This window comes from Telopea speciosissima, chromosome 5 (genome assembly GCF_018873765.1).
Source record: "Telopea speciosissima isolate NSW1024214 ecotype Mountain lineage chromosome 5, Tspe_v1, whole genome shotgun sequence".
NCBI classification, from domain to species: domain Eukaryota; kingdom Viridiplantae; phylum Streptophyta; class Magnoliopsida; order Proteales; family Proteaceae; genus Telopea; species Telopea speciosissima.
The window spans coordinates 10,730,920-10,750,953 of NC_057920.1; the positions used below are offsets into that span (position 1 = coordinate 10,730,920).

The window sequence follows — 20,034 nt, forward strand, 5'->3', positions numbered from 1 at the left end:
TTAAAAGAAGGAAATAACAACTTTAACCTAACTACAAACAAATGACCTAAATGACAGTGCCACTGGAATGGAGACACCCCACCAACAGAAACAGCAGTGGCAGACAAGGCAGGAGCACCATGGTCAAGGTAGTAGAGTCCATCTTTTTTACACCTTCCACCAATCTTCTTCCTCGTGTGAAGATCCTGAAAAACACAATAAGAAGGAAAGAAAGTCACAGAACATTGTAAAGCTTTAGTTATTTGACTGACAGAAAGAAGATTCAACGGTAACTGAGGGATATGTAACACAGATGAGAGACTCATGGAAGGAGTGGGTGAGATGGTACCATGCCTAGAAACTGGAGTAGAAGAACCATTTGCAAGAATAACAGGTGAAGATGAATGTGTATGTGAATAAGTGGTAAATAACGATGACTCACCAGTCATATGAGCGGAAGCCCCAGAGTCAATAATCCAGGATGGAGTAGTAGTAGTAAGAAGAGCAGGTGTACATGCATGAGCTAGAGTTGCAGAAGAAGATGAGGGCCGGGTGGATGTAAGACTGGATGCCTCCAAGTGTTGTAAACGCCACAATATCTGGGAGAGATCATCACGGTGAGGAGTTGTGGTAGAACCACTACCTGGTAGGGAAACCTGTGGAGGATCATTATGGGCAGCACCATCACTACCTCCGTCAGACACTGCATGATTGGTAGATTGAGGTGCCCAATTGGGTTTTCCATGGTTGTCCCAACAAAAATCAACTGTGTGACCAATTTTGCCACAATGAGTACACTTCCGAAAAGGCTTATCACCTGACTGACCACCAATGCCACAACCACCACCACCACGTCCTCCCCCTGCATTACGTCCACGACCAGCCACAAAGGCAGGATTCTCCTTGGGAGTAGAGTCAGTTTTTCCAGGAGAAGAGATACGTTGTAGGCGGGAGAACGTATCAGCAAGCGTAGGAGCAATTTCTCCAGCAAGAATATGTCCCTTCACAGATTTCAAATCAGAATCTAGTCCAGCCAGAAATTTAGACACAAAAAATTCATTCCGCTGTACTTTTAATTTGTCAATATCGGTGGTGAGGAGCTGAAAAACATTTAATTCCTCAACAAGACCTTTAAAAGTGTTGTAGTAGTCTTGGAGAGGCTTGTTGGACTGCCGGAGCTGAAAAAGTTTCTCATATAAGTCATAGACTCGATTCATATTTTTCTCCTGTGAATAGGTATCCTTCAAATCATCCCACACACCCTTAGCCATGGTGTGAAACATCACATTTGCAGCAATCTCTGGTTCCATGCTGTTCCATAACCAAATCAAAATAATGGCATTATCTTGCATCCAATCCTCATAATCTTTTGAATCAGATGTAGGTGGATCGGAGGTAAGATACTTGAGTTTCTTCTTGGCCATAATATAAACCTTCACAGCTTGAGCCCATAACAAATAATTCAAACTCCCTTTCAGCTTGATAGAAGTAATAGTGACATTTACATTGTCAGTTTGAGATGTAACCACTGGATTATTTTTATTCTCTCCCATAGCATCAAAAGGGAAAAATAAAACCAGACAAATAAAAGTACCACAAGAGAACAGCTAGCCAACAAGGGGGCAGCAACCACACACAGCAAATCACCAACTGTTGCAGAATTCCAGAGTAATAGGCAGCAAAGGAAAAAAATAAAGGAGGCCTCAACCACACACAAACAAGGCACCAACTGTTGCAGAATTCCAGAGTAATAGGCAGTAGAGAAAAAAATAAAGAAAGAGTCCCAACTCCCAATAGAGGTAGAATCCAGTAACCAAAAAAAAAACAGGGCACTTCCGGCTGCAATAGAGGTGATTTTGCAGAACTTACAATCAACAGGGAGAAAGAGGCTGAAAAAGGGATCGAAGCAAGTATCTGGAGGGGGGAATGAAACCCCAAAAAACCAGCCCAAGCAACCACTTGGATCAGAAACTGTGAGGCCAACTATGTGGCTCAAAAATACCCAGAAAACAGAGCATCCGCAGGTGTTAAACAATAGATTCTGAAGCACTCGATCAGCTCACCAGAACAGGAAACAGATCAGGTCGAGTCTTCCTCTAGTCTGGTACAAGCAATCTTAAAAAAATCAGAACCAGAAGAGCTGCAAAAATCTCAAAGAATCTTCACTTGTGTCTATTTTCTGAGAATAGAAACATAACTGTATCGATGCAGAAAACTGTAACTTTCCATCCTCCAATGGAAACTTCAATGGATGGTTTGTAAATCACCAATAATTATCTCACCTAAATACTCCATTCATGTGTATATGGAGTCTTCAATCCATCAACAAACAAAAGAAGCAGCAATAGGTGGCTGCACACCAGGAAACTAAAACTGAGAGAGAAATCAGCAGAAGGAGATGAAAGAAGATCCTTCAGCTGATTAGTATCGCTCTGATACCATGTTAGAAATCAGAACTAGCTAACCAGCAAAAGAAAAAGAAGAAGAAGAAGAAGAGTAGAGAAGAGGAAGGAGCACAATGCCGTGAGAAGGATGCAGCAGCCTGCGATAGAAGATGGATTCTATCGCAGGCTTTGGGTTCTATTTATAATTAAGTCAAACTAAAATATTACAACTTAACAAATAAAGACTCAAAACATAGAAAATTACATAGAATCCCAAAAACCCAAAATGGCAATGACAAAACTACCCCTAATTCTCAACAGATGTTCTGTGACAATCAAGCTACTATTTATATTGCGAGCAATCCAGTGTTTTATGAGAGGATCAAGCACATTGAAGTTGATTGTCATTTTGTTGGGGATGCTGTTATGAATCAGTTGGTTTCTACTCCGTTTGTTTTCACTATTAACCAAATTGGTGATATATTTACCAAGCCGCTGTTTGGACCTGCCTTTCGAAGAAGTTGTTCCAAGCTGGGTCTAGGTGATTTGTACGCTCCAGCTTGAGGGGGAGTGTTAAAGTATATCGAGCATGTAGGTATGTAGGCAATCTCGATTATAATATTTCTTATTCTAGTCGAGATACCTACTTCCTATATGTCTCCCTTTATGTTTGTAACTAGAGTCCTAGTCCTAGTTTGGTTTCTTATTGTAACTATGTTTTTAATTTATGATTCCTAGTAAGATTAGGAATACTTTATTTGTAATCTGATTATATATAAATAAAGGCACTGTGGGGGGGGGGGGGCTGTAGTTCAATATATACTCTCTAGACGGTCCTTTCACTCCTCTTTTTCCCATCTCTTCTTCTCTTCTCGGTTCTCTTGTTTGCATCTCTGATAACTGTTACAATATCCATTCATATCACCCCTATAATAGTCTTTCTCCCTGACTAACAGCTTGAACTAATCCATCCATGTGTTCCCAAAATTGTAACATACTACTTTCATCCAAGCCTATGTCAAAAATAGAAACTAATTAAACTCCTATATCCCCCACACATAGTCAAAATTGAGTCTTCTAATAAGTCTTCACGCAATCTGGTCTTGGACCCCACAAGATCTTCTAGTAATATTCTCACCAAGGCAAAATATGGGGCTGACACTGTTCACGTGAACAGTGTTTTGGCTTCTTCTTCATGTTTTGATCTACATCACCTACACCATGGAGTTCTACAAATTATTTTTCAGATGCAGACTTCAGGAGATGGATCAACGACAAGTATTGAGGCACATTAATGGGCTGAACACAGAGATCCGGTTAGAGCTTGGTAATGGAGATTTCAAATCATTCAATATGGTAGCTGCTATGCCAAGTCTGCAAAAGAAAAGTACCGTCATTTGAAGGAAATGATCAAGACTTCCTCACCCCACAGGTCTATACCCAAGACTGAGGAAAGGAAGGTTGAGCCTCTTAAGGCTGATTCAAAGAGGCCAGAGCTGTGCTGCCTCTCTGCCCCTGGCCAAAGCTGCTCTCGATTCATCTCAGTCCCCTGAAACGCTGAAGGATCTTGACTCTAGCACTCCCGCAATTGACCCAGGGCTCATCCCTGCTGCTTCGACACCCACGCTTACTCCAACTGCTGCAGCTCAAGTGCTTTCCCCTACTGCTAATTTCGCCTCTCTAAACCTGGATGGCTCTCCAAGAGCTCTTAGTCGAGGAAGAGAGCCCGTTGGTCGTCATCGTCCCATTAGCCGTCGCAGCCAGCGCATTCGATGCCATCGCACCGCTAGCTCTCCTCCCTGTACAGTGGAGCTCCCTGTCCCAGCAACCGAGGACGCTGCTCCTGCACCTATCGTCGATTGCGATGACCCTGCTCCTGCACCTGCGGTGGCCCAACCAATCAACACCCAATCCAAGACTGTTGCAAGCCGTGACCTTGGAAGAGACACTCTGTCTCCCTTGTCCTTGCGTATGACCGATAGCAGTACCAGATCGCAGGCTCCTCCTGTTGTTGCTACAGACGCTGCCCTGCTTCGCTCCTCCGACCATTGCCATTCTCGTGTAAATCCTTCCTCTTCTACGGAGAGGTTTGACCCTTGTCTTTACCTTTTAAAACACCCCACCCCCCTTTACTTTTGGATTTTCCTGTTTTGCCCCCCACCCCCCTTCCTAATCTTCTCCCTCTTTTACCCCCTCTTCTTCCCAATCCCAGGCCCATCGGACTGCCTTGTCCCAACCATAACCGGCCCATCCCTCCAACCAGGCCCACTCCCCCTGGCCCCCTTCTCGGCCCATCTCAGCCCACCCCTCTCCCTTTAAATTCCCAGACCACCTCCCTTGACCCAAACCTTACCCAAACCCACACCCTGGCCCATTCTTTCTTTACTTATAACCTCCCTATTATTCCCCCCCGGCCCATCTCTACCACAAACACTTTCCCAACCCTCCTCCCTCCCTTACCCGGTCCATTTCTGCCTCCTCTTTTGAGGCACCCTCTATTGCTTCCACCCGACCCTCCTCCCCTCCTCCTTGTCGCCTATCTCTGACCCCTCTCCCCTCTTTAATCCTCCCCCCTTGCCGCCCGTATGTTCGCAATCCGGCTATCTCCTATTTCCGCTGTCGGTATAGGAGCACCCCCCCCCCCCACCAGGTCCTTGCCCCCCTCCCTCTAGGTGTCATGTCTTCTGGTTTCTTCTGGAACGTCAGGGGTCTAAATTCTCTGGCCAAACACCAGGACATCGGATCCCTCATAAAATCCACTCAGTCCTCCTTCTATGCTCTTCTTAAAACCCGTGTGCTCCAGGAGAATGCTTCCCGCATTGCTTCCTCCATTGCTCCTTCTTGGTCCTTGCTCTCCAACTACAACCACTCCCCTAATGGTCGTATTTCGTTTCTCTAGGACCCTTCCAAGCTCCAGGTCTCTCATTCCCACTCCTCCTCCCAACTCCTCCATCTCCGCTTCTCTTTTCCCAACTCCCCTTCCTCTTTCTTCCTCTCAGTTGTCTACGCTTGTAACCAGGTTATTGATCGCTTACCTCTGTGGGCCGACCTTTCTCTCATTAAGGCTGGTCTGGACACCACTCCTTGGGGTATTGGGAGCGATTTCAATGTGGTCCGCTCCCAAACCGAGAAATTGGGTGGGAGGCCAATTGACCCTCTCTCGGTTAATGCCTTCAATGACTGCAATGAAGATCTTGCTGTTGACGACCTTAGATGGTTTGGCTCCCCTCTTACCTGGCACAACTGTAGGGTAGGATCTGATCATATTGCCTGTAAGCTAGACCGCTTCCTCTCTAATGAGGCCTGGCTTACCTCTTTTCCCCTCTCCTCTGCCAATTTTCTTCTCTCTGGTATCTCTGACCATAGCCTTTGTCACATTCTTATCCAGCCCTATGTTTCCTTCGGTCCTAAACCTTTCAAATTCTTTGACATGTGGACCTCTCATTCTCTCTTCTCGTCCACCGTTCTGACAGCCTGGCGTATCCCTGTCTTCTCCCCCTCCCTCCCCCTCATTGCCCTGGCTAGGAAACTCCGCCACACCAAGTCTGCCCTCAAAAGTTGGAACATCTCCACCTTCGGCAACATCCCCTCCCAGCTCAGACCCCCTCAACCTCTCGCTTGCTCTCGATGAGAAGAACCTCGCTCATGAGCTCGCTTCCCTCTCTTCTCTTGAGGAAAGCTTCTTACGCCAAAAATCCCGCATCAAATGGCTGGACCTTGGGGACTCCAACTCAGCCTACTTCCATCGATCTTTAAAAGCCAGGTTGAATTCCAATTCCATCACTGTTCTGCTCTCTCCCGATGGCACTCCTCTTTCCTCTATCTCGGACATCAAATCGGCTGCCAGCTCGTACTTCTCCAATCTGTTCGATCCCCCCCCTTTAACCCCTCCCCCCTCCCCCCCTGGCCTCATTGATAAGTTTGTCCCTCCCCATCTTTCTGACTCGCTCCTTACCATCCCCTCTGATGACGAAATCTCCAGAGCAATCCTCTCCCATAAATCCAATAAATCCCCTGGCCCGGATGGCTTCAGCATGGGCTTTTACCTCAGCTGCTGGGACGTGATCAAAGGCGATCTCTTCAAAGCTATCCGCAGCTTCTTCTTCAAGCCTAGCCAGCTTGCTCAGGTCAATCAGACTTTCATCTGCCTCATCCCTAAAAAAGATAGAGCCACCTCCCTATCTGATTTTCATCCTATCTCCCTCTGTAATCTCACCTACAAGTTCGTTGCTAAGATCCTTGCCAATAGAATTAAGGCTGTTATCCCCTCCCTTGTCAGCCCTAATCAATCTGCCTTCATTTCAAGCAGAAGCATTACTGACAACATCATTCTTTGCTCTGAGATTGTGAGAGGTTTTTACCGCAAAGCTCACAGCCCTGCGGCCCTCATGAAAATTGACCTCCATAAGGCGTTTGACTCCCTTCGTTGGGATTTCATTTGCGATGTGCTCGCCCAAATGGGCTTCCCCCTTGCTTTCGTCCGCTGGATCTACGCTTGCATCTCCTCCCCCTCCTTCTCTGTCCTTGTCAACGGCTCCCTTGAAGTCCTCTCTAGAAGCCTCCAATCCAAAACCGATCTCCATCTCATCTCCCCTAGCCCCAAATGCAAGCATATCAACCTCACTCATCTGGCCTTTGCAGATGATCTGATGATCTTCTCTAAGGCCTCCACCTCCTCTATCTCTGCCATCATGGACTCTCTCCTCCTCTTTGAATCCCTTTCTGGCCTCCGCATAAACCTCCTCAAATCCAAAATCTTCCTCACTGGCATCCCTGATTCTGCTAAAACCTCTCTCTTGGATCTGACGGATTCTCCATTGGTTCCCTCCCAGTCAATTATCTCGGGCTTCCTCTCATTCCTGCAAGGCTATCCAGCCATCATTGTGCTCCTATGCTTGACAATATTCGCAAGAGACTCCAACTTTGGAAAGGCAAACTCCTCTCCTATGCTGGCAGGTTGGAATGCATCAAGTCTGTCCTCCAAGCCTCCTACATCTATTGGACTGGCATCTTTGGTATCCCCAAAGCCACAATCAAGGCTATGGAGCGCCTCTTTTGCGCTTTTCTCTGGAAAGGGTCCAATTCCTCCAAATTCCTCCATCCCTCCAGCTGGAAATCCATTTGCCTTCCCAAATCATAAGGCGGCTTGGGTATCCGTCGCATTTGCAACTCCAACACTGCGGGTATCCTCAAGCTAATTTGGAAGATCTCTTCCCGTCAGGACTCCATTTGGGTCTCTTGGGTCTACTCTCATCTTCTCAAATCTGACTCCATTTGGACTGTTAGGATTCCCTCCGATTGCTCTTGGATTTGGCGTAAAATCCTCCACCTCAGGCCTCTTGCTCTCTGTGGCACTTCTGCCTCTGTTGCTGATGGTTCCACCATCTCTCTCTGGCTTGATCCCCGGCACCCGCTTGGTATTCTCTATAATCTTTTGGGCCCTAGGTCGATCTACTCTTCAGGTCTCCCAAAAGCCTCCCCTCTCTCTAACCTTATTGTCTCTGGGTCTTGGACTCCCCCTCCCTCCCTCAACCCCTCTACCTTGTCCTCCTCCTTTTGGCAGTCCCTCCCCCCCCCCCCTTCGCCCACCCTGCTGATAGAATAATTTGGCTTCCTTCATCCACTAGCTCCTTCTCTAGGTTTGCCTGGAACTTTGTGCGTGACCGCAGTCCCACTGTCCCCTGGCACACCCTAACCTGGTTCAAGGGCCACATCCCTCGCCATAGCTTTATTTCCTGGAGATCCCTTAGACTTTGCCTTCCTACACAAGCCTTCCTGCTGCCCCGCAACATCCCTGTCTCCCCTTCTTGCATCTTTTGTTGGAGTGGTCATGAGGATATAGCCCACCTTTTCTTTGCCTGCCCCTTCTCCTCCACCATCTGGAAAAAAGCTCTTTCCCTCATTTGGTCCAGAAATATAAGATTATTGGATTTCTGGCATCTGTCTCTCTTATAACCTGAGTTTACATTTAAGTTCTTAACTTCAAGTATTGAGATCTCATTAATGTGCCATGTTTCTGGTTTTTCTCAACAACATACCCATCAGACCTTCTACAGGCCCATTAAAGTATCGTTTGTTGGATTGGTTCCACCTTCTAATGCTTGTGTAGTTCTGTTGGTAAAGCCCTATACTGATCTAATGGATTTTAAGGAGTTATTGTTCAGTTAATCATAACTGGTTCTATCATGTTTTGTTCTCTAACGTGAGGTAGAAGAAGAGTCCTATTGTTACACAAAAGGACAGAATCTTCAATTATTCTCTAAAAGGCCCTCCTTCCTATGCTTTGTTTTATTTTTAGTCCAGTTTTGATTTAAAGCTTTCATAAAACCCATTGCTCAAATTTATTTACCGATTTGTCCCAACTACTGTCTAACTCTTCCAAAAGGGTCCTGAACTGTTTTGAATAATTATGAAATTGCCATTGGTCACTTTATTTTGAGTTTTATTCACTTTGGTGGTCCCATAGTGACCCTAATTTGGGATTACTGAACCTGAAATCTCATCAAATAGACGAGTAAACTATTCAAGACATTGTTACTTAATTTTATTATCATATATTATATCTTAGAAACACTGTACATGTATGCACTGTTCTAGGTTCTGCTAGAGGATTTGTGGATAAAGATATGGCCAAATGTGGTACTTACATTCCCTTGAGAGTCAATGGTTGCATATAGGCCAGTAGGATATATGTTTTTCTTTGTTAACGAGTCAAATTATGTCTCTGATGTGGTTGTTTTACCAAGTAATCATTGCCTTCTGAAATGCCTAGTTAGATACTTTTTATTGATGCTAATCATTTTCTGTCCTTATGTATAAGGTTTCTACAGTATATTTATTAGCTTCTGCGGATTATATGTTTCGGGTCCTGGATCTCAAGGCTGACTACATTTTCTTTAATATATTTCAGATCCCTTTCCAGCTTGGGCTGTCAAAAATGGATCTCCGTAAGATGTTGAAATCCAGTTTATCTGGGGTAAGTTGAGTAATCCTTCAAAATTGCCAGTCCCTTATTGGTAACATGATTTGCTTACACTATGGCTTCTGCTGGTATAGGTTGACAAGTCTATCAGTGCAATGTATAGAAAGTTACAAAAGAATTTGACTTCTGAGGAATTGCTGCCATCTTTATGGGATAAATGCAAGGTAAGCTAAGTATTCTGTTCTGCATCATGCTTAAGATTTAAGGTTAAAGAATTGAGGGGATAAGTAATCTTTTGGCAACTTCATATGTGGAAGCAAATGTGGTAGGAAATCCCAAGTTTAGACGACATTGAAAGATTTTTATGAAAAATATCACTAAAAATCTGATGCAGCATCTAGGCACCAGTAAGAATGCCAGGAGAAGAAGAATAGCTTGCAGTTTCAGGATTTTCTAGTCTCATTGGGAATCCTATACCTAGTCTACGGTGGAGTTCTATTTTACTAGAGTTCTGTTTTCAGTTTCTTTGCCTATTTTGATTATTTAATTTGTCTTAATTGAGGTTGGATTAGGAATCTATAAGTTCAATCCTATTATGAAATGATTTCCTTTCATTATGTCAAGTCCTAGTTGGTTTAGGAACTCCAAATACAACTGGAGGTTTTTGAGTTGTTTTAAGCCTTTTATTGGTCGATAAAGTAGCTAGTTGGATTACTACTTTGTTTAGGCTATTTCTAGTCATGTTAGGAGTCATATTAGGTGAGGTTATATATATCTATGTTCCAGCCATTGAGGCACACGAATTTGAGTAATGAAAGATTGGCTTTTGCCTCCATTGTTATGTGAGAAGTAGTGAGACCCTTGGTGAGATGCTAAGATAGGCTGATGGGATTCCAGTCAAGTGCCAGGTGGGAAGCTTGGATCATACCTCTTCTCTTCTCTTTCTTCTTTTCTTTTTATTCTTGAAGACTAATGTCAGTTCCTAAACTTTCTAGTTCCTGCGCATTCTAGTTTCAGGTTTCTCTTTCAGTTTAGTTAATCACTATTCTGTTGGTTTGTTTCATAGTTTAGAAAATCCCATCTTTCAATCGAGCAAGAAGAGTCCTAGTTCTAGTATGTTTCTTCAATTTCTAGAATTTTGAGTTACCTTTCCGGAATCTGATTTAGTTAACTGTTTATTCGTCTGTTACTAATATTCCAGTATATTAAATCTTCTGAAATGCTTCTATTTTTGAATCTGGTTATTGATTTCTAGTTCTGGACCCTGATTTCTAGAGTCCTGCTTCAAGTAGGCTGGAGCCATAACTTCAGATCTGATCATCGGATTGATCTGAAATTTTAATATTCTGTTCCTCAGTCCATAATAAACCTTCGAGCAGATTTCTGGCTAGATCAGACCATTCATTAGTTTGTTTTCTGAAATCTCTTAAATCTGGTTTGGTTTCTAATTTCCTGCGATTCTGGTTTACACAGGGTTTTCTTAATCCTAAACCTCAGGTGCTAGAAAACCCATTAAAATCTCCTCAATATTCTACTTTTTAAGGAATATAACTGATGAAAGCAACTTCTGGAGTTGTTTATTTTATGAATCTTGTAGTAGTAGATAATGTGCGTAGGAGTAGTTCTACTGGTAATCTGGCATAAGTGTCAACCTTATTTCTTGTACTTGCTTTTGTGGCCCAAGGCATCAAGTGGATGTCGTATCTTATTTTATTTTCTGAAGGATCCAATGTTTCTTTTTTTTTCTTTAATTTTAACTTTTCCCCCCTGCTCCAACCAGATCTTCTTTTCATTTTGTTGTTTAATTATTTATTTCTTGCGAATGAAACTGTTATGGTTGTGCAGGTGGTGAGAATTTGTTATGAACCTATGGTACAATATTAATTCCCATCTATTTCAAAATTCAAGATGTTGTTTTATCAAAATAGTGATGGTATCTTGATCATTGGTATTCTTTGCACCCTTGAAGGACACCACCCCCATCATATGGCTGGGTTATATCCCTCACTCAACCATATTCAAATGTGCTTATTAGTCAAATAGCAGAAAAATAATAAAATAAAATTATAAATGATAATTATTTTCCTGTAAAGCATTTTACAGAAAAATAATCACAACCTTAGAGAGAGAGAAATCTAGCATGTCACTCATTGTATCATTCATCAACTTAACAAACTTAGCAGTCTTCACATATTCCAGTATTCCACTATTCAATCATGTTTATCTGGGAAGCAATTTGAACAAATCCTATAGTTTAGTAGAAAGGTTTTGTACGAGAAACAAACTTAAAATTTAAAAATCTTAGTGGGATGTTTGCCAGAAGGATATTTTGTGGACAAACTGAGATTTGCATGTGATTTGACATCATTTGTAGCTTAAATTTAAGCTAATGCTAGGGGGTGTGATGAGGTTGATTGGTGAGGTGTCTACCCAAAAAGAGAGTAATTCACCATGGCTAATCTAATCTGCAAAAGTAATGGAAAATATGTTTTTTGATGGTTGATATCTGAAGATTGTTTTCTTATATTTGGCAGAAGGATTTTCTGGACAAATATGATAGCTTTGGGCAATTGGTTGTTAAGATTTACCCCAATGAAACAATTCCATCTGTAGCAGAGATGAAAGAGATTCTTGCTTCGATGTAGAGGGAGAAAGTTGATCTTTTTCAGACGTGTAGAGTCTTCAGATACTTTTACAGTAAAGGGGTATTTATTCTTTATTTTTTGGGCAATTCAATTTATTCTTATAGTAAATAGAAATGTATCAGATGTCTCTCTATGCCCTTCTGATGGTTAGAATAAATACTGGTATTTATATTATCTTTGGTTCGGCAATCATTTTCTTCAAGTATTTTCTAAATTTTGATTGACACTCTCTTCATTCAATACCCGTTCGGACAGGAAAAATGGATTTATAAGCAAGCCCCTTTGCTTTAACTTCAAAAATCAATGCTTAGTTTAATGTTTTCATTACATGGCTGATGACTCTTTTGATACCTGCAACACCCCTATCCTTTGGGTGGCTTGTATCAAGAATCTCAAGAATCAGAGCAATCCTTCGTGCTTTCAGGGTTGCCATGATTCTGAATGCAGCTACACTCAATATGGATACGAACAGTCCTGTCTACTAAACATTGCAGAACTTCTAGAAGGGTGCAATGTTCAGCCAAAGCCACCAGAATGTGAACCAACTGATTCAGTGAGCATGAACAGGGTTTTAGATCAGTTTTTAAGAGCTTCATAGTTAATCTGCACGAATCTCTCCTCTTTGCCAATGAGATCAAAATCTTCCCCGCAGAAATTTGGTTGCTGTGAATGTTGCCATGTAACTTGCTTTCAAAACAGAGGTAACATCAGATTTCTGAAGGACAGTGTGGAGTTAAATTGTAAGGCTAGCGGACAGGTAATAAATATGAAAAAATCAAGCCTTTGCTTTAGCCCAAATACTGCCTTTTGGCTGAAACGTTGGTTTAGCAGAATTTTTAAGATCCATTACGGTTAAGGCCCTTTCAAATATCTTGGCCTTTCGACATTTTTTGGGGTGAACACAACATTAGTAACAGAATGAGTAGGAAGCTTCAGGGTTGGTCCTAGTATTTTCTACTCATGCAGACAAGGTCCTTTAAAATCAGTTGCTCTCCCTATCTCGAATTTTGCAGCATCACGTTTCAAGCTCCCCATTTCTATCCATGAGCGTACTCTCAAGGAAGCATCCCATTTCTTTTGGGGTAGGACTAATGATGGATGAAAAATTTATTGGATCTCTTGGCATAAATTGAGTCAATCTAAGGGCCCCTCACAATAAGGCTCTCCATTCAAGGTTGCTTGGAAGCTTTTCCACGATCCAAACTCTTCATTGGCTGCCTCTGTGAAATCCATATTTCCCAACTATGATTTTTTGGAAGCAAGATTGGGGAACCCTTCATGGGTCTGGAGAAGCATTTGGAAGGTAGGAAAGTGCTGCAGGCAAACCTTTTTTGGAAAGCTCGGGCTTGGCAACTGTGACCACATATGGCACGACTAATGGGTTCCCTCTCTCCCCGACTTGAAGGTTCAGCGACCACCTCCAACTGACTATCCATTTCAGTGGGTGTCGGACCTCTCATTGATCAAGTAGGTGCCAATGGAAAGTCGAGTTACTTGATCGGTTCTTTAGTCCCCCTCCAACAAGGCTTCGATCCTCAAGATTTAGCTGCCCCTCTTTCCATCTAAGGACCGCCTAGTTTGGGGAGCATTTAAGGATGGTAAGTTCTCCGTAAAAACAACACATCATTTGCAATGTAATATTCAAAGTAGAAAGGTGTTATGGGCCTAATGGGGTCCATTTTAGTGTATGGGCGCTAGATTGGGTCAGACTAGTATGGGATAAGTTAAAGAGCTTGATTTAACACGTTCCATCAACTTCAAAGGTTTTGGCATATCGGTCAAGTACCTAACATTTGGTATCAGAGCTGGGCACCACATCACGGGTTCGAATCATAAAAAAAGCTACTTAGGAGAGGGCTACCTAGAGTAGAGTAAAAGCCGTCAAGAAATGGCTACTTACCGCCAGACAAAAACCCAGGAGCAAAGTGGAGCCGCTTGGAAAGGGTTACCTACTGCCAAAGTGAAAGCTGCCTAGAGTAAGAGCCGTTGAGGACGACGGCTGAGGAAGCATGGTGGTCTATTATGTGCCTAATGGAACCCACTCTAGTGTATGGGTGCTAGATTGGGCCAGCCTAGTATGGGATAGGTTTGATTTAATACGTTCTATTAGCTTTGGAGCTTTTGGCGTATCGATCAAGTACCTAACAAAAGGCTGATGAACGGCCATCCTCTTCGAGATTGAATGCTTGGTCATCCACTCTTTCAGCAGTTTGGAGACAAATCTGAAAAATGCCATACCATTCTAAAAAATAAGATACTTTTTTGTGGAGTGCCTGCGCAACTGGTCTTTCCTCGGGTGAAGGGATTTACCAATGGTAGAACTACATCAACCTACATTGTATGTGGTGCGGTTATGGAAACGTTGGATACATCATCCTTCAATGTCCATTTGCTCAAGCAGTTTGGTTTGGGTGTTCTTTTTCATTTAAAATTCTTCACCAAGCTAATCATAATCTGGAAAAATGGATTAAAGAGTGAAGCAAAATCCAACGGCTTTGTAAGAAGGCTTGACGAGAGATTACGATTCTTTGTAGTTTTGTAGCTTGGATCCTTTGGAGAGGTCATAATGATCTGGTATTTGGCCAAAAGGTTTGGGCCCAAGAAGAACTGATCGAGGCAGTCCACCAAGCCCATTTTGAATTCCTCCACGCCCACCAACATGAGCGGATTTTCCTAGTCCCGCCTCTCCGATCGGTCCCACCTCAACCATAGACTCCTCCTATCCGACCCGCCTCTCCGATCGGTCCCACCTCAACCATAGACTCCTCCTATCCGACCATTCCTTAAGCTGAACTGTGATGCGTCATGTAATCTAGACTTGCTGGTATTGGTTTCATGAGGCTATTCAGTTGATTGATAACCTGGATGCACACGTATCTTTTTCCTATAGAAAGAGCAACCGAGCTGCTGATTTCTTGGCTAACATAGCCTACAAGACAGAGCGCAGTATGGTTTTCCAGCTGCAGTGAGAGTCGCCTGCTAATCTTTCCCGCATCTTCAAATTATATTTGAGTTAAAAAAAAAAATCTGGACCAGCGTAAATATGGCCTGGGGATTGTTATCCAGGATCATAGAAGCCGACCCATTTTCACTAAATCTGAGGTTCAACACTTTGATATCATTGTCATCAGTGAAGCTTTGGCCATCTGCTGTTCATGGACAAATGATTTCAAGTCAGGCCTATGGATGGATCTTTTAGATCTACGGGCCAGCTGGTTTGCTATAGGTCCTCTCTCTTTGCATCGAGAACATCATGGTCGAATCAGATTGTGAAGAGGTTATCTCTCTTCTTTAGAACTCTTCATTATCGGCCACTTTCTCCATTGATCCCATTATATCGGATATCTTCCATTAGTCTTTGTACTTTAGATCATGTACATTCTCCCATATTCCTAGAGAATCTAATTTTCTGGCTGATTCTTTAGCTAGGAGGGCCCTGTTTATGCTGTGTACAACGGTTTGGTTGTTTTTCACCCGATGAGTGATGGAGTCGTCTATTTCACCATCCATGTGTTCTACACGTGTCTCACAATTGAATAATAGTTACAAAAAAAAATCATATTTCGCAGTAATTATGATATTAATGAGGGTTAGTGAGCTTTGTAAGTTTACCAAATTTGAACATGCAATAACATCAATGAATAGTTATGAAGCAGTATAGAATGCCAGTAACGTCCAATGTGTAATAGTGGGGATTAGTGGCATTTTTTAGAATCTAATCATCTTTAATCCCCGTAGCTTGGATAGAAGTTTGATCAATGACATGGGTGACACGGTTGGAAAAAATGGCTTTTTGTGCTACGATCAATCATATTTGGATGGAGCGGAATATCAGGAAATGGACCTCCAACTCTCGGTCTTATCAGCAGATTTGGGATTCCATTTCTTTTGAAATTAAAGTGAAATTGTCGTCTGCCTCTCCATCTTCTTGCCTTGATACCCCAAGGAACAAACTCATTGTTGTATCCTGGGGTCTCCTTTCTGTTTCTTTTGTTGGCCCAGGCCGGCAGGCCCCCATTAGCTATGGGCTAGTTTTTTGTGCTGGCTGTTTTGTTGCTGCCCCTAAGGGGCTCTTGTAATTATGCTCTCCTTTAGTAATTTAATTATTTTATTCACCAAAAAAAAAAGTTATAGAAAATAAGTTCACGATAAAGTTTTTCTGGGCAAGTGGCGTTGTAGGCTACGCCAATATTCTCTACCTCTATCTTTCTCCTTTTTTCCCGTTTATATATGGAGAAAATTTTTCTTTACCACGTGGTGAAGGTTCACCACATCATCCTAGGGTTCACAAAACCCTATAGGGTTTTAGTATGTTCCTCAAAATACCCCTATGCGTATCTGAATCCGAGTGAATGTCTTCCCATTCATTGTGGCTTATGGAAAACTCAAGCCTTTATATATTATCGATAAAGGTAGTGTGGCCTATGAGAGCAATGGGAGTATGCGCGGAAGCATCAACAAGGGTGGAATTTTCGCCTTTCATGGGGTTTGGGAGTCATTTCGCACCCCTTTATGTCTTGGCACAAGGGCCACACTGCCTTTCAGGACTCATTTTCCCATAAAAAATACATGGTACAAAACTGATCCCCTTTCACCAAAGGTCTATGCAAAGAAATAATAACAATTAGTATTATTATTATTATTAAAAAAAAAAGGAAAATTTTCACAGACACCCCCTAAAAGTATCCAATATCTCATAAACTTACTATACTTGGTCAAAAAAGCACAAACTACCCTTATTTTATGAAGATATTTGAACTTAGTCCACTCTGTTAGGCTTTTGGGGTTAAGTAGTGTTAGTTTTATCATAATGGCCAAATTACCCTTAAAAGGGATAAATGTACATAATACCCCTTAAGGGTAAAACCCTCTTTTACCCAAAAACACAAAACACATCATCGTTTTACCATGTGAAAGCCAGAAGAAAAAAAACAGGGACGGAAGAGATGGGTTAGGTTATTGGTGAAATCAAAGATGTGGTCAGTATTTAGAGATTTCGATCAATGAAGCAGAAGAGGGTTTAGATGCAGCAGTAAATAGATGATGGCGACTCATTTTGGGTAAAGTACAAAATGGAATTGGGGTTTTGGATGATAGGAACTAGAGGTTTCAAATAGGGACGGTGTCTTGGTAGTTGCAGAGATGGGGAAGAAAAGTGAATCGACAAGTGAAGAAAACAAAATAGAAATGGGGAAGAATACGGTTGTGGATGGAGTTCCAAAAAAAACAGGAAAATAAAGAAATTTATGATGAATTATAATTTTTTTTTTGGGTGAATAAAAGAATTCATTACCAAGGAAAAGAGGAACAAGGGCCCCCTTAGGGGGCAAACAACAGCCAACGGCTAAAGAAAATCAGCTAGGGCCAGCTGAAGAAGAGAAAGAAACATTTGGGACACCCCAGGAGACAACAATTAGCCTGTTCCTTGGGGTGTCAGAACAAAAGGAGGGAGGAGCTGACAATAGTTTGGAGGAGATTTCAAAGGAAATGGAGTCCCAAATCTGTTGATAAGAACGAGACTTGGAGGTCTATTTCCTAATATTACGCTCCATCCAAATGTGATTTAGCGCAGCACAGAAAGCCATCTTCCCCACAGTGTCACAAATAGAAGCCCCTCCAAAAGTCATATCTAACCAAATCCATTCTCTAGAGAATGGGAGAATTCTTCTTTGGGTGGGCCAGCACTTAGCTAGAAAACCTTTCCAAATGGCTTTGGAGGTCGGGCAATCAAAGAAGAGATGATCCGAGTCTTCCAAGTTGTTCCAACAAAGGCAGCAAGCATTGGGAACTTGTATGTGACACCTGCGGAGGAAAGCAAGGGTAGAAAGACAGTTGTTGAAGACTCGCCAAGCAGTGAAGGAATGGCGCCGAATATGATGCTTGAACCAGAGGAGCTTCCTCCAACCAACCAAAGGGCCTTTGGGTCGGATAAGATTCCAAGCTGCCTTGGAGGAGAAATTAAACGAACCATCAGCTGTCCAGGAGACACAGTCACCTCTAGAAGGCAGTCTTCTTTGGATTGACAGAAGGTCATTCCAAAGATGAGAGAGAGACTGGGAGGAGGAAGGGGGAGGAGCCCACTCATTGAGATGAAGGATGTCCGCAACAAGAGCCATTCTGTGAAGTCCTGAAGCATAGATCGTCCTTGGTGTGACAAGGTGCAAAAGGATCCCTTTAGGGTGCCAGTGATCCAGCCAAAGGGAGGTAGAGAGGCCATCTCCAATGCGGGAGTGGATATAGGGGAGAGCAAGGTGGCGGGACTCCAGGATCTTGCGCCAAACCCAAGAAGCATCGGTAGAGACGAAAGCAGTCCAGATGGAGTCTTGCCGAAGAATCCTCGAATAAATCCAATCAACCCAAATGCTCTTCTGTTTAGAAGCAATCCTCTAGATCAGCTTGATAATACCAGCCTTGATGAATTATAATTTTGTTCCACCAAAAAGGGATAATCGGCGATTTTTAAGCTCCATTGATATTTCTGTTCATGGCGGAAATCTTCAGCAACATGATGTTGGGAAATCGATGCAAGTAACGATATTCTCTTCGGATTTACAAGAAGAAGGAAAGAACAAAAATATGACAGTGGAAGTGAGAGAAGTCAGAGCTTTTTAGGGTTTTAGATTTTCTTAGCTTGCCTTGGAAGTGATGCCCTTTCATGAAAAGCAAACTGCATTTTCAATCCATCGAGGTTCGAGGGATCGTCGCCGGAGAAGAAATCGTAGGACTTTATTCTCGACAAAGCTAGAAAAAATTGCCGGAGAAGAAATTGTCGGAGATGACCTCGCCCATGGTGGTTCGGTTCTTGGCGCTCCAACTGGAAGAATCTGCTCTTTCCCTAGTTATTTTTCCCTAAAAATTATTAAGAGGGTAAAATCGACATTTTATCTTGGGGGTCATCCTGCTTAACGTCAAGGGGAAGTTTGCTATTTTGACCAAGTATGGTAAGTTTCTGAGATATTGGATACTTTTAGGGGGTGTTTGTGAAATTTTCCCGAAAAAATATCCATGCAATAGGGGTGTCAATTTTGGACTAGAACCGAGAACCGGATCGGAGCTACCTGCTAGAAAATGAAACCGATTCACCCAATGGCTTATTTGTCCGGTTCTGAATATACCGATAAGTTATTGGTTCTGTTCCAGATCTATCAATTATGAATTGGTGGAACCGAAACAAATTCACATCCTAATCTTAAATATTATATAATTCTTAAGACTCAAGGTCATGAGAGTTAAGATCAAACTCTTTATTTTTTTAGTCGTTCAATTTTGGTTGGTACCATTTGTCTCATATACTATTCTATCAAAAATTTTACTGTAAATTTAATGGTCCATTTTGGAAATGTTAACTTATGAACATACTTTAAAATAATCCTAACTTATGAGGGTGGTGGTGTTCCAACTTATTAATTAGGAAAAAAGAACTCTATTCGAGAGTGTGACCTATGTCAGCATTCGCATGAGTCTATCTCTCTCCTCCTTATATGAAAAGATATTTTTGCCCCCTTGTTTTGAAGAAGAGAGAGATAGACACATGGGAGAGTTGGCGTAGGCCACAATTCCGAAAAGAAAACTGCTTCCCTATTAATTAATCCAAAAGAAGAAATAATATGGAAATGTGATTTGAGAAAATAAATAAAGAATATCTCATATGATTGAAATTAGTGTTTTATTAAATATATGTAGCATATACTAGAGATTTTTTTTTTTTTAAAAATTTGGACGAAACCGTTTAAGAACGGGAATCGGCCCATCCATTAGTTAATGATTTTGAATCTCAAATTTAAAACCGATTAACTTATTGGTTCGATTTTGATCTTTACCCTTAGTGCGGAATCGTAAAAAACCGGATCAATTGACACCCTACCACGCATAGACGGATGATCAACTACGTTAATTTTGGAGATGATTGACAGGTCTCCACTCTCCAATGATAGCCAATTATATGAACTTTCAACTACTTTTTGTGGGCCCAAGCCGGAAATATTAACTTGTCTCACCCTTATTACTCTCGCTGTCACAGTCTGGGGCGTTGAGCAGTGAAGACGGTGGCTTTTTGTTTTGTTTACTGCCTTTTTTCTTGTTTTTGTTTAAGCCTTTAAGGGAG

The 20,034-nt window shown here is 42.2% G+C and overlaps 1 protein-coding gene and 1 long non-coding RNA gene across 3 annotated transcripts in view; one reads left to right on the forward strand and one right to left on the reverse strand.

Moving 5' to 3' along the window:
- LOC122662492 (exocyst complex component SEC3A-like) overlaps positions 1 to 12,116 on the forward strand; it is a 113,091-nt gene extending 100,975 nt beyond the window's left edge. The window contains exons 23-25 of one of the 2 annotated variants that reach the window (XM_043858144.1): positions 9,274 to 9,344; positions 9,420 to 9,509; positions 11,820 to 12,116. In XM_043858144.1, coding sequence (XP_043714079.1) covers positions 9,274 to 9,344; positions 9,420 to 9,468 — 120 coding nt within the window. In that variant the 3' untranslated portion in view covers positions 9,469 to 9,509; positions 11,820 to 12,116. The remainder of the gene's footprint in view (positions 1 to 9,273; positions 9,345 to 9,419; positions 9,510 to 11,819) is intronic. The other variant, XM_043858143.1, reaches the window with a different exon arrangement.
- Positions 1,512 to 11,212, reverse strand: LOC122662499. The gene is made up of 3 exons (XR_006333041.1): positions 11,044 to 11,212; positions 8,894 to 8,900; positions 1,512 to 1,523 (listed from the first exon to the last, which is right to left on the reverse strand). It is a non-coding gene; the product is annotated as an uncharacterized LOC122662499 (long non-coding RNA).
- Positions 12,117 to 20,034: the final 7,918 nt, after the last annotated feature.